Raw genomic sequence first — 14089 nt, forward strand, 5'->3', positions numbered from 1 at the left:
GTTGCCAGTGAGAGCAATGCCCCCAGGAGGAAGATGGGAGACTCCAGCCTTCTTGGGCACAAAGAACAGGGAGGATTGTTGCTGCGAAAGCAATCTCTGCTGCCAAGTATGAAACCAAGAGAAAGTCTGAAGTAAATAAGGCTATAAATCTCTGATAAGCTGAAAGAGAATAAAAGCTCCCATCGCTATTTATACACAGCTCCTCAAAGATAACAGGGCTTCATTTACTAAATACCTTTGAAAAACTAAGCCTTCAGGCAGAAATGGTCCAGAGGAAGCATTTCAGCCAGGCAGGATGATGCTTCAGAAGTCATTCTAACGAGGAAAAGCTTCACAGGAGAGGACTGTATCTCTGGAAGCAGCCACACACTATGGCTTTAGACATGATGCACTGAGTGCAGGAAGCCAAGCCCTGGGACAGGATGCAAAAGTGGATCTGTTCCAGCTCCGAGGCATGGAGCCATCCCATGGAGCACATGAGGCTGGTGAGCTGTCAGACACCCTCAGGCACACATCAAACAAGATCATCATGTGCTGGCCCATAGACCCAGCCAAGCTCTGGGCGCACGCTGGGTAACAGCAGCATCAGTGACGATGGCTGCAGACACCCCTGCTGCCAGCACGCAGCCCCCAGGGCTGGCACTGCTGTGGGATTTCACTTGCTGCCTGCACCCCTTGCCCTGGCCTCCCCCTGTGGGACACAGCAGCAAATGTCACCCACATCTACTCCCAAGGCTCACTGAACTTCAGGAACCATTGCTCAGGTTGCAGGAGGACCTTACCTGGGCAGAGCAGCACACCCAGCAGAGACCCATCTCTTCACCAGCAGGCCTTCCACTCAGGAACTGCAGCTCCTGGTCATGAAGCCTCTGTTTTTACCACCACAGCACATGGTGTCTCCTGCCTCCAGCAGAGAGAACTAAAGTGTAAATCCTCACTCTCGCTATCTGCAGGAAACTGATACAGGTAGAGATGTAATGATTCATTCACTTCATATCTGAGCCCGGGACTCTTTCATCCAGGATTCATGGCTGGTGAAACACTGAAGATACTGGACTTCCTCCTGGGAAAAAGCAAACCCCCCACTTCCAGTAGTGCTCCCTTTTCAAGGCATATTGATGTTTTAGTCCGTGGTCATTTGGCCCGAGATGCAAGGCTCTGCCCACAAGGCAGCAGGAGGCCATATCAGAAGGCAGAAGCTGCTACTTTCCACCACTCCCCTCCAACTCCATTTGCCCAATGTCTGGGATATTCTTGGTTGGTGCCAGGAGACCCCAAGACATCAGAGAGAGGCAAACACACCAGCCCTTTGGATGCTTTGTTGACAAAAAGACTCTGCTCACCCTCTGTCCAGATACAGAAACCCAACCAAACTCCCTTATTTTCAACACCACAAGACCTGGACTTGCCCCATGCTCAAATGGTTTAATACGTGTGCATTAAAAAAGAATCCTGACAATCCTGAGTGTCAATACTATGAAAGCTGTGAATGACACTGCCCAGCAGTAACTTCAGACAGATATAACTGGGCCAGCCTGGGTAAAACAAAAAGACGCAGAGAAAAGTATTCAAAACATATGCTCATTCTTTTCAGTATTGAATATATTCATTCATTTCATCTAAAAGGGGTTAGGCTTCGACACTTCTTTCAAAAGCAGCCATGTGGTCCTCACTACTATGGCATCAGAGCACTTCAAAACGTTTACCAAACACATACATACGACGTACATAAGATACAGGGAGATACATTTTAGAGCTGAAACAGAAGGCTTGGGTGAACCAGAACAGAGGACTCTCAAGTTGTAAGTTACCATCTCAGCCATTCTGCATTCCCAACAGACGCCAGAAGTCAAAGAGAAACAAAGCAGGCTGCCCAAGGAGGAGACAGGACTGCAAGCTCTGTACTCTGAGAACCTGTCCATTGTTTGGAAAGCATGAAGAAAACCTAACACTTAGGATCACCAGAACAGCTGCAGCTCTCCTTGACTTACACTTGTCTGCCAGAAATGACATTTCTTGGCCTCCACTTTCTTGACTGCATTTTTCTCCTCCATGAACTATGATTTCAAATTATGCAAAGTCTAACAAGACAATATTGTTGGAAATAATTAGACAAAAAGAAAGGCCCAGAGTTTATCTGTGTCCTTAATAAGCTCAAACTTAAAACCCCGGGGAAAAGCCAAACCCAAAAACCCTATCAGAAGGAACTTCTTCATGACTTCTGCATGGAACTATATGAAAAACCCAAATTAACAAAAGCACCTACCAATGGACAAGTTAAAACTCCATTAGCACCTGGATACACACTGGCCAGAGCTCCTACAACACCTGCAGGCTGCAGGTGAAACTACAGCAAGCTGCTTATCAATCTGAAGCAAAAATCTAGGATTAGACACACACCCCAGTGCATGTCACTTGGCCTCCCTGCTACAGGAGCCACCAGGATTCCCAAAGCCCATGAGCATTTTGAATTAAGCAACCTTACAGCAGGAGATGGATGTAGATGAAAGAACATCAGCAACACTTCATAGTTCGAATTACTGATCATCATCCCTGAGTTGTTTTTGACAAACCAGAGCTTTCAGTGCCTCACACATGGGAGTGCTCAGCCAAGTACATAGGAAACTAAATATCCCTCTGAATACATGGGTTCTAAAGTGTATATAAAAAAATGTATCTATAGTATATAAAGTGTATATAAAAAATACAATTAGGATATCACCAGGTGTTTACAGCTGTTTGTTGAAGTCTCTTGCTACAAACAGGTTGTCAGCTCTAGTATAAAAATAACTCATCTGAAAAGTAAAAGGAGCAGTCAGAGACCACAAGTACCCTCAGTCCCATCGAATGGCAGCAAGATGGGCTGATGGTGCAGTTACTGACCACAGCCAGCACCAGCAGCTCTCGAATCCCAGCAATGAACAGGTCCAGAAAACCTTGCTCTGAGGAAAATCCAAGTATCGGGTGGCAGTACACGAGCATGAGAAACAAAGGGAAGTCCACCCATGGGTAGTGGCAAAGGTCGCTGAAGGCGGCTGCACCTTTCTCAAGCAGTCCAGCTCTCCTCACATGGAGATACTTCAAAGGCAGAATTGCTGAGCACAGTGTGAGCTCTGTGCACGTCCCTAAGATCAGTCAGTTGTGCAGATGTGTTTGCAGGAGATCACATCAATCCAAAGAAAAGTGCTCTGCAAAAACATCATTTTTCTTCCCAAACAAGCCTCGCACTTGCTCAAACTCCAGGGGCACATCAGTCACCTTCTTCTTTACTTCTTTATCAAAAAGCTACAAAGAAAAAAACAGAAGCTATTGGCAAAACTCAGTACAAGCTCTTCACCCTGGCTGATACCACTGCTCACTCTAACCTCTTAGAAGATCTAGTAAAAAAACCCTTTTATATAAAAGCCATCCCTGTCACAACTGCTGCTCGTGCTCCATTATTTAATGAACGTTTTCCTGTTTGTCCCTGGCTCCGAGTAACTAAAAGTCAGTCTAGCTCCCTCCCCAGCAGCAAGGCTGATGAACAGGACACAGCTATTGCACTCAGGAGCCAGACTCCTTTCCTCTGGTTCCAATCATTCACAAAGGCACAGCAACACTACCTCATAAGCTGAGAGCTCCAGGAGTCCTGATATGTCATCCTCTATTTCAGAGAGAGACTGGTTCAGGATAGCAGCTGCCTTGGCCACCTCTGGGTGATAATGGCTTTGTAGAGTCTGCAAAAGCAAGACAAACAAGAGATGGTCCCGTAAACAGAGGGTAACACACATCCATCTGGATTCCCACAAAGGTATCGGCCCCTTTGGTGGTCTGATCTTCAGGGAACATCAAATTCTGGCAGGAGCAAGTCTGCTGTACTGTGCTACCATAGGGCTTCAAGAAATCCTGATTTCAGCCATCTTTCACTCACATCAAAGGCCCCTCTCATCCCATTCAAATCCAGCTCAAGAGAGATGGGACTCTTCCACAGGTCATGCCTACAATGTATAACCCAACTCTGCTACCTCCTATTGCCCTGATCCTGCAGCCAAGCTCCAGCTCTCTGGACTTCCTGGCTCCTGCACAACATTCTTGCTGCTGTTTCAGCCCCTTACACAAAACCCTTGTAGCATTTAAATGAAAGTGATAATCCTGGCATTAGGGTTTTAGAACCGTCAGGAGTAATTTAACCAACTTCAACCTTCATGCGCTATCCTACAAATGATCCAGGTGAAAGGTGAACTTTACAATCTTCTCTAGCGTTTTTAAACCCATTTCTACAGGATGACCTAGCTGTACCCAATTAATTTCCATCAGTGCTCAGCAAGTTCCTCTCTCCCTCCACAGCAAATAAAAAGCCTCATAGGTTTTCAGCTATTTAGTCTGTTTCAGCTGTTAACTGCACACTTTTTAGCTTCAGAGTCAGCTGTGTGCTCACAAGCCCCTAACTGACATGTACATGAAATTCTTTGCCTCTTATGCTAGGACAGAAAAGGGTACAGAGTAAAGGATCATCCAGAAGCTCATCGCATTTGCAGGACATACCTCAGCAGGTTCGTGTAAGTGGGACTGCTAACATGTGTCAAAGAAGCAGCAAAGTTGGAGGAAACCCATACCAGATGCAGAAGTTCCTTTTTAACTGACATACCTTAATCTCCCAGAGAGAGCTTTCTAAAGCCCTGCTTTTGGATGGCTCCTCCTCCTCCATAATATATGGATCTTCTGAAATATCTAAGGAAATAGAGAGCAAATACCTCCTGTGTGATGTGTGTAGCACCAAAGGGGAACAAAGAGACCCAGAGCAATGCCACAGAACAAGACAAGCTCAGTGCCTGGTACAGCTCTGCCAGTCCTTTAGCACTTGGAAGCAGCCTGGGTCAGTGTGTCAGGCTCAAAGCAGCCTTCACCCAGGGAATCACGACAGCAGGGGAACCAACTGTGAGGCCCAAGGTCAGAGGAGCAATGCAGGCAGGTCTTCACAGTTACAGAACTGGCAGGAGCAGCCTGCTGGCTTCTCACAAACTCAAGGCACAGAATGATCCTCTGAACCTCAGAACTGGGATATCACCTCCTCCTTCACAGGAATCCTGCTCTTTACATTGCCTCAAGGCAGAACACAGAACTCTCTGCCCACCTTCCCCCTTACCTTCTGGCCCATTAGGCCTGTGTACTAGCACTTTGCATGAGGGGTGCCTCCGAAAGAGGTTACAGATGAAGGGAACGACCATGAGCAGAGCCTCAGGAGGAGCAGTGAGGGCCAGCCGGGAGAGGCGCTTTATAAACGCTGCCACCAGGTACGCTGGCAGGTGACTGTTGGAGACAGAAGAAACCAGCTTGTAAAAGTCCTATCAAGTGAGCCTCACCAATCCAAACAGCAGGTCAGCGTAAAGATCTGTGGGGCTCTTCGGGATTTTTTGGCTATGGAGTAAAGAGAAGCTATTAGAATCCTGATTTCAAGCAGCAATATAGGCTCTTGTGCACTCTCTGGAAGAAATTTGTGAGCATTTCCATTCAGTGCATGAATAATCTCAAATCAATTCAATCCAGATGCATGGCACTGCTCCAGGCACTTGTCAAGCACAGCTCTGGTACATGGTCATTCACACGGCAGTCTTTATTCAGTCCTTTTATAAACTTCTGGGTTTATACATTTGGCCAGGCAAGCACTTCTTCTCATGTCATTTTTGGGGTTTAATTAATACACAGGCCATGATGGTAAATTTACATAATACTTCCAGGACTAAAGCAAGGACTGCAGCTGTTAATGGGAACATTAGGCTGCTATAATGTAAATGTGCAGGATAAGGGTTTTTTTCTAATGGTAAAAATGCAAATTTCTAACAGCAATCAGCTCATCCAGGCACTTTTTTCAGGTCAGAAGAACCAGGATGAAAAATGACAATTTTCAGCCGCTCAGCCTTCAGCCCTAGGGCTTGTTATACTTGCAAGGCTCAGCAGAGCCACCCCATAGGACACCATCTGTCAGACCTTGTTACTCTCTCCAAGGTACACTATGGATACAAGCAGCCTGATATTAAATGCTCAGTGCTGAACTGTAAAGCATTACTCTTGGTTTATTTTCTAACATATGATGGCAACTATATGACCAGCTGCTTATCTTGTTTCTTCCCTGTGTACGATGATTTGACAGGATCAAGACAGACTGTCAAACACTTCATATTTCAATGTTAGATGTCTGCAAAAGGTCATCAATTTATCAACAGCTTTATCACCTATAAAAAGCCTGTGAATGTTACTTTTCCATATTCATAAAGACTGACACAAAAATCACCACCTTCAGCCAAATGGAATACAGATCAAAATACATCCATAATCGTTCATAGATCAAACTCAGATCACTAACTGCATTTTTACTTCCTGAAACTAGATGTTGTATGGCAAATCTTCAGAAACAGCATATGAAAAATTACACACCACTACAGTAACACCCTTAGATTCAGTTTTCTCAGTAAAAATGAATCTAATCCAGTAGGCACACTGAACACACAATATCCAGACGTGGGGGACTGTTCAAGAACAACAGAAAAGCAGGAGGAAAATACGTGAATATAAAGATGCTACTTACGATGAAGACAAAAACAGATCAAGCAAATGGAAGAAGCGGGCTCGGTACTTCACGTGATATACAGAAGGGTCTAAAAGACTGTACAGCTTTTTGTAAAAGTCAGGATATTCCCTGTTATAAAACAGGAAAAAGACATCCGTTAGTGGTGGGACTACATTGTGCCTAAATGTTCCTGTGCTTTCACTACAGACCACTGCTGTGCTCTGTTTAGCTTTCTTAGTCTCCTCTCTACAGCCACCACTTGAAAACAAGCTGTAAGGAGAATTTATGGCTCTAGCAGCGCCCAGCCATTTTCAGGATGTGAAGCTATGTCCACTGACTGCAAATGGTACACGATCCAGTGAAAGGCACACTAAAGACTATTGCTTCACTATGTAATCAGATCAATGGAAATCGATTTTCAAGTGCTGAGCAGCCACAGTCTGGAGAAGAGCATATTTAGGCTCAGCTGCAAATAAAGTCAGACTACCAAAAGAGCTAGCATCCAAACAGCTGAGCCTCTGGTGCAGAGTTTGGCTCTCTCATGGGGGAATTTAAGGCCTGCAGCTGTGGAGAATCCATTTCCATTCCTTTACATAAAGATATAAATGCAAACCCCCGTGTTCCTTTAAACAATATGCTCATTTTACTTACAGATTATGTTGATGAATCAGAATAAATAATCCATTTAAGGCTAAAAGACTGATTGCTCCACCTGTAAGAAAGCAGGCAGGTATCAACGCAATAAAAATTAAACCAAAACCAAACCCCAAAACTGATCATCTTCAACTTGTTTCTATTATAAAACCTCCACAGAAGGACCACAAAAGAGTACCTGAAATCAGAGAACAGAGGATCAGAGAAACCTGAAATCATGATGGCTGTAAGGTGACACAATTTAATCTAAAACCTTCCAGAGGGTCACATGTTTCTTACAAAGATTAAACTGTAGGACTCTGAAGGAGAGAGACATAAAAACATGATGCTCTAATCTTTCAATAAAGCCACACTGGCAGCAAAGGTCTTAGGATATCCCCGTAGGAATCTGTGCATCCTGTGTCCCGATGCAACCCAGGTATCAGCAGTGCTGGCTGAACTCTATTTAAGAGATCACTCCAGTATTCTACTCTTCCCAAGCCTTTAAATATTATTTTCCTTACACACAAGGAGCAACAACACTGACAAACAGAGGTAAAAACTATCTCATTTTTAGTAACAGTGGAGTTCACCCTTGTTCCTTAGCTTCATCCCAGCCAAAAGTGCATGTTTCATCATCTATGCCATGGCGCTGCATCTAGCAGACCTTCCAAGTTCATACGTACTTGGTACATTGCAGGTATGTATCACAAAGGATAAAAAGCCTGTTTTCACTCACCTATGCCATATGCCAGTGTTAAGAAATCTATCATGAGAGTGGGTTCATTCATGTAAGGCAGGATGGAGTCATGCAGAATAACAAGAACTTTTTTGTAGAGGCCAGCGGGTAGCTGTGAAGGATGACACAATACAGTCAAACAATCACTGTGAGAGAACTCTGAGAGCAACAGCAACCCCTGGTTCAAAAAGATAACACACAAACAAAAGGGAATGTGCCAGGACAATATAGCTTTCAGCAACAGCTCCCAAATATGAGAGCTTACAAGTGATACATGACCATCAAGTTCATTGAAAGCAGCAAGTGCTCACAACTAAAAGTGTCATCACAGCTCAGATGTGAAAGTCACCAGCAATAAAGCTTGGTAGCCTTCAACATGTGAAAAGAGACTGTTACTGCTGCAGGTCACTCCTTGGGTTAGATTCGTTTAAGGTGGAAAAAAAGATGCCAAAAGTAAGGAGAAGAAACAGATCATACATGAGGTCATGTTTCTAGGCAGAACAACCCAGCAGAAGTGGTGACTGCGCTGTTCTCATCCAACACTGAAATAGTGGGGTCCTACCAGGAGCTCCATGCAATGACAGCCTCTAAAGATTAGTGACAGAAGAGTGGTACAGATCAGTGGCAGAAGGAACACTCACCTTGTGCTTCAAGAAACTGAGCCACATTTTTTCAAAGGCCTGCTTGTGTGCCTTAAAACAGAATTGCAAACAGTGAGTTAAATGGTGTAGGTAAAGCTACACCAAACACTGGTGTAGGTAAAGCTCTACCTTAGGTGGATAAAATTTCAACTCTGAAGCACCAAATGAACACCTACCTGCAGCTTTGACACTTTCAATTCCTCCCAGTTGTCTAAGAAGAAAGGGGAAAGAGATGCTGAACTTGACATAGATGTTTAAAAAAATTAAGATGACCATTTTTTACTTAGTCCTTTGATACCCTAAAAATTTAGGCTGAAGTCCTTGTCTTGACAGAAGTCTATGAGAAACCCCACTGCAGACTGAGGAATGTGAATTTTGTAACACTGTTTAGAATCACTTTGATCACAGCAGTAAATGTTTTCCATAACCAAACAATAACATAAGTCTTTACACAATTTAAATGTTAAACCTGATTTTCTTTTCCATCACAGGGAGCTTACTAACCTTGCTTCACCAGAAATTTGACCATGTCACTCTCTTTGCTCGGCATGTTAATGGGGGAAATGAGTGAAAAGACGTTCTGCTGGTAAAATGGCAGCGGCCTCTGAGAAAAAAGCATATAATTAAACATGAAGCAAGTTCCACAAGAGATAGGGCAATACTGAAGCCAGCATCTTGCTACCTCCTAAGCACTGTATGTACCTAGGAAACAAAAAGGAAAGGAAAAATGCTGATGGCTGGTGTATTCTCTATTGCTGCCTTGTCCTGGAGCATTATCTTTTTGCACAACACAAAACCTATCTCTGAACTAAAGAGACAGAAACTCTGCTTCTGGTTTAGCACAATTGGTGGATACAATTAAAGAAAACAGACTCTTCTTCTGCACCAAAGAGAGAACAGACTTAAAAGTTCTGTGTGTGCCACCTGAGCTGCAGAGACTTGAGTAAAACCAGAAGGATCTGCAGGATCAATGTGTCTTGAACTACTGTCAATTTGAGACTGAAGAGTCATAAAAAATAATTAAAACCCAATGCCTTCGAGTAGGCACACTCATTCCTCTTGCTTCCAAACCTTTCCATATACCACTAGTCGCTCCCTGCTTCACGCACAAGACACACTGTTTCAGAGCAGTTTATCCAGACCCACCTCAACAAGAACATGTTACCTCTTTTGTCTTCTGCATGACTTGTCCAATACTCTCAGTGACTGCCCTTATGACAAAGTACCGAATGTCATCATACTCCATGTATTCTTGAAAGCGAGAGATGAGCAGTGAAGCATCCTCGTTTAAGGGCAGCAAGCCATCAACAACTACCTAACAAAAGGATGGTAAAGGAAAGCAACAAGTCAGACTCTATTGGAGTAGCCAGAGAGCTGAGTTGGTTGAGGTACCCTCCTGTCCTTCTGAAAGGCAGACAGCTTGGTTGTGTGCTGCTTTCCCCAGGGCAACATTCACAAGCCATTCTGACAGGCCCTCCCAAGACCCACAAGGGGCCCCTTCCATCAAAGACAACGTCATTTAGAAATGACACAACGGCTGAACCAGGGTCAGCACCTTCCCTCTCATGTCCCTGTCCTTGAGAGTGCCACCATGGGCTCCAGAAAGTGACTCCAGCACTGGTACTTCATAAACACTCAGGAATCCAGCTCACACCTGGCACCTTACCAGGGACAGAAGCTCTCAGTGCTCTTCCAGACCACCACCTTCCCTTGGCACTGAGACCCTCCTAGGTTGATGTTTTAGTACTGGAGAAGGTGAGCATGTGAGGTCGTGTGCCATCACGTAACTGACAAGAGGAACTTAGTTCTGCAGCTTACCTTAAGAAGGTCACGAGGAAAAGTTAAACTCCCTTTCCACTCTACTCTAATCAGTGGGTATCGTGCCTCCAACTCAACAAACTTCATAAGGGTGCACAGCGACAATTCCTTTAAAAACAAGACAAAAACCCACCTCAACTCTGTGAGAGAGACCAAAGGAGAGAGAATGAAATATGCTCCTCGCTCAGAACGCCGCAAGCCTGGTGAGCAGGGGCGAGCCAGAGCACCAGCAACATCCCACCGCACCGCTGGCCCTTCACGTTGAGATATCAGAGCGATAAATGCTTCTGCACCGCAAGGGACCCCCGTGTGAACTCGGCAGCAGGCTCAGACCTTACCTTCACCTGGAAGGCCTCGTGCCCCATGAGCTCCGCCAAGCAATCCACACACTCCTTGTAGCGGTGCCTCATCCAGATCTTGTACTTGTCCTCAGCGCTGTAGTTATCTAAGGGTGAAACACACAACCCTGAAAGCTCGGGGCGGCGGGGCGAGACCCAGCCAAGCGCGACCCAGGCCCGGGGATGTTCCCCACTCACCGGCCAGAGAGGCCTCCTCGGCGGGCAGCGGGCCTACGAACAGCTCCCTGCGCTCCAGCAAGGCCCCGAAGAGCCGGCTGCAGGCCCTGCCGGCGCACAGGATGTCCTCCTCCTCCTCCTGGCCCTGTAAGACCGCGTCCATGAGGGGAGGCCGGCGAGAGGCGAGCCGCGGCCCTCACCCCTCAGCGCCGCCCCACAGCCCGCCCGGCCCCGGCCCGCTCCCTCCCCGCTCCCCGGCCCGCACCGCCAGCAGCTCCAGGAGCTCGAAGACGCGGTTGGCATTGCTGCGGCTGCCCAGCACGGCCTCCACACAGGCGGCGAGCGCCGCCGACCGCGCCATGCTGCCGGCGGAAGGGCGGAGCAGGAGCCACGGCCGCTCCGCCCAGAGGCGGGGCCGGTGCCGCAGCCGCCGCTGCACCGAGCCAGGCAGCGCAGGGCTGCCGAGAGCCGCCCGATCCCCCCCGCTTACAGAAGGCAGAGCACGGTGGCGTTATAAAAATGTACACTTTATTACACCTTCAGGTAGGATACATCGCTATTCCTTATAATCCTACTGCATCAAGTACAAATGTTCATCAGCTATTTACACGTTGACTTCCTAACGCGCTCCTGGGAGAAACACACATCGAAAGGAAAAAAAAAAAAGGAGAAAGAAACAAAGTAAAAAAAGGTGATTTTTATCTTCATGAACTGACCTAAACAAGAAACAGTCGCCTCTCGAGACACCAAATCAGATCAGCACAACAGTGCAGCCAACAGCTTCCCCACTGTTGGAAGTGTGTCCCCCCCACCCAAGCACATAGTAACAGCTAAACATTTAAAAGTAAACTGGGGCTAACTAAGCAGTATTTTTGGATGAGCATCACGATACCATATACACAGTGTCAGTCATCCGCTACCACTGCATCTGCTTCGCATTTCCAACTATTCCACCGCCAACAACACCAGCTTTGCGGCTAGAAACGACATTTAGGTAATGGCACAAACCCCAAAGAGGGCTGAGGGAATGCTGCCACATGCACAAACAGCTTAAAAAACCCAACACTGCCCCTGTAATTTCAGAGCTGAGGGTCCAAGAGGCTGCAGGAGAAAAGAGGTATAAAATTAACACACAGATAAATCGGGAAGGCTGCCTGACCCGGTGTTCACATTCGTGATCTTAATAGAATGGGCTGTCCCTATCCTACTAATGGGTATTCTTTCTTGTTTAAGTCATTTGGGCTGCTGGGTACCAAATAGGTGTGTACATACAAAGCGTAGGAACAAGAGATATGCTTTCCTTGCCTTTAAACAGGCTCCCCTCCTAAGAGTAAAAAGATCACAGAATGGAAAAATAATCTGAAAACCATCTCAGAGAAGGAATGTGAGAATTCTGTCTGGATTTGACACGTCATGCACCTTTATGGCCAAAAGCAAAACGAATCCATTCAAGCCACCAAGAACTTTTTGATTCCTCACTCAGTGCTTGCAGAGTCTGCTTTTCATTTTATGCAAGAAAAGAACAGAAAACCCCCACAGTTCTATGCAGCTTTTTGCAAAGGTTTTTTTTTTTTTCATCATAACAATAAGGCAAACTGATTTGGAGGAAGAGGCCACGCTCTATTCACATCCAAAATACCCACCTGAAGATACATTCATCATTAGCTTTAGTAAAAGAATAGTACAAAAGTTAGATCTTATTCTTTACACAGTTGAAGAAGTAAGTCTTAGATTTCATTTCACTATTCTCCCTTCCCCTAGCCCCCCACCCCTCCCCGAGCTGAAAGCCGAGTAGAAAGTACTGAACATTTAAACATGTTGCAAAAGCAGAATGAAACTGAGAGATTAAATTTTATCAGTTGGAGATTTTTCGTGATGGAATTCCCATGAGGAACAGCTATGGATCAATAGTTGAGCTGTATCCACCAAACATCTTCCACCGAAAAAAGAAAGGGCTACACTTTAATACACATCTACTATCAACACAGTATTTACTCAGTTCATGCCTAAAATATCCATTACCTTAAAGTGAAATATGAGAATGAGGGCACAGGTTGGGTGATTCAGTAAACTGTACACAAAACTACTAACAAACATTTTTAAAAGACTTACAAAAATGGAGAATGAAACTTTTCTTTCCTTTTTTAATTACATATACTTACAGGTTTTCACATTTATTGGCTAAACTTTGCAGGGAGCACTTCAAATATGTTAAGATCTTCCAGAGGTATTTACCTCAAGCAAGAACAACACGCAGCTTTTATAGAGATGGAAAATACTTTGCTGTAATAGCCACACCTGGTTCTTCGAACGGCTTCACCGTGGATATTCAGCACACATCTGAACTACAGCAAAGAACTGCATATTCCCACGGGCAGATGAATTTTACTGATATGTATGGCATATTACCATGTTACTTTTGTGAAGCTGGGCAGGTTTTAAATGTAACTAATGTTTGCTTTATCTGGTCTGAATGAACACAGAGAACACTGGCAGAATGCAGCTTGTACAGATTTTGAGTGCTAAACAGTTGCTAATACACTGAAGTTATATGAGAGTTTCCATGTTTAAATGTTCACCAGCAAAAAACACTTCCGCTAAAAAAAAAAAAATAGAGGTGGTTTGTCTTCATTTGGGTGTTTGGAGTAGCTTCTCACTTGGCTTAGCAACTAAGAAACGCTGGGTTTCCCTGTTATTGCATTTTAACCATTAGTTCAACTTGGTTTAGTAGGTGCCTTTAATCTGACAGTAGGCGTCCTCATTTGTACTTTTGCTTGCTGATTCTGGGCTTCAGATGTTGCTGGTGTCTGGGCTGGATTCTGTACACCCGGAGCCTGAATCTGGGGAGATGCTGTTGTCACGACTTGCTGTTGTATGAGTTTCTGCTGGACGACCTGAGCAGTAGCAGTTGTGGCAGGAATCACCTGAACTTGCTGTTGACCTGCTGTCGTCTGAGAAAGTGTCACAGTTTGGGGTTGAGCCTGTACCTAGACATGAGGATGACAAAGCAATGACAGAACAGTTTGACATTAAACTGAGCATTCATTACATTTCTGCTCTACAGAAGGCATCTTTCTTACATAGGCATTTGCTCTCTTGACTGACAAACACCTTGGTCAAAGCAAGAAAGCTGGGAGGGATTCTGGGAACACAGGCTGTGGTTTCACTGAGGAACACCATTCTGTCACATCTTCTA

At 45.2% G+C, this 14089-nt stretch overlaps 2 protein-coding genes across 17 annotated transcripts in view; both read right to left on the reverse strand.

Annotated features, from left to right (window-relative positions):
* Positions 1–2924: 2924 nt before the first annotated feature.
* On the reverse strand, positions 2925–11310 carry NOC4L (nucleolar complex associated 4 homolog). The gene is made up of 15 exons (XM_062631563.1): positions 11159–11310; positions 10915–11038; positions 10717–10823; positions 10379–10486; positions 9726–9875; positions 9065–9164; positions 8737–8771; positions 8561–8611; positions 7920–8031; positions 7199–7259; positions 6566–6676; positions 5126–5289; positions 4628–4710; positions 3603–3716; positions 2925–3285 (listed from the first exon to the last, which is right to left on the reverse strand). The coding sequence occupies exons 1-15, from the start codon at positions 11252–11254 to the stop codon at positions 3169–3171; spliced, it is 1533 nt and encodes a 510-aa protein (XP_062487547.1). The 5' UTR covers positions 11255–11310; the 3' UTR covers positions 2925–3168.
* Positions 11311–11404: 94 nt separating this feature from the next.
* Positions 11405–14089, reverse strand: part of EP400 (E1A binding protein p400) — a 50330-nt gene continuing 47645 nt past the window's right edge. For all 16 annotated transcript variants that reach the window (XM_062631541.1, XM_062631556.1, XM_062631550.1 and 13 more), the window contains one exon: positions 11405–13880. In XM_062631541.1, coding sequence (XP_062487525.1) covers positions 13608–13880 — 273 coding nt within the window. In that variant the 3' untranslated portion in view covers positions 11405–13607. The remainder of the gene's footprint in view (positions 13881–14089) is intronic.

This window comes from Pezoporus occidentalis, unplaced genomic scaffold (assembly GCF_034315485.1).
Source record: "Pezoporus occidentalis ecotype Australia unplaced genomic scaffold, CSIRO_AGI_Poc_V1 ctg37, whole genome shotgun sequence".
NCBI lineage: Eukaryota > Metazoa > Chordata > Aves > Psittaciformes > Psittacidae > Pezoporus > Pezoporus occidentalis.

What these genes read in the sequence shown, in the direction of transcription:
- NOC4L (XM_062631563.1), bottom strand. Translation starts at nt 11,254, where the DNA reads ATGGCGCGGTCGGCGGCGCTCGCCGCCTGTGTGGAGGCCGTGCTGGGC. An exon ending in CAAATTTCTGGTGAAGCAAG is followed by an intron (nt 8,772 to 9,064) that starts GTTAGTAAGCTC and finishes CTTTCTTCTTAG; the next exon opens with ACAACTGGGAGGAATTGAAA. An exon ending in TCAGTTTCTTGAAGCACAAG is followed by an intron (nt 8,032 to 8,560) that starts GTGAGTGTTCCT and finishes CATCCTTCACAG; the next exon opens with CTACCCGCTGGCCTCTACAA.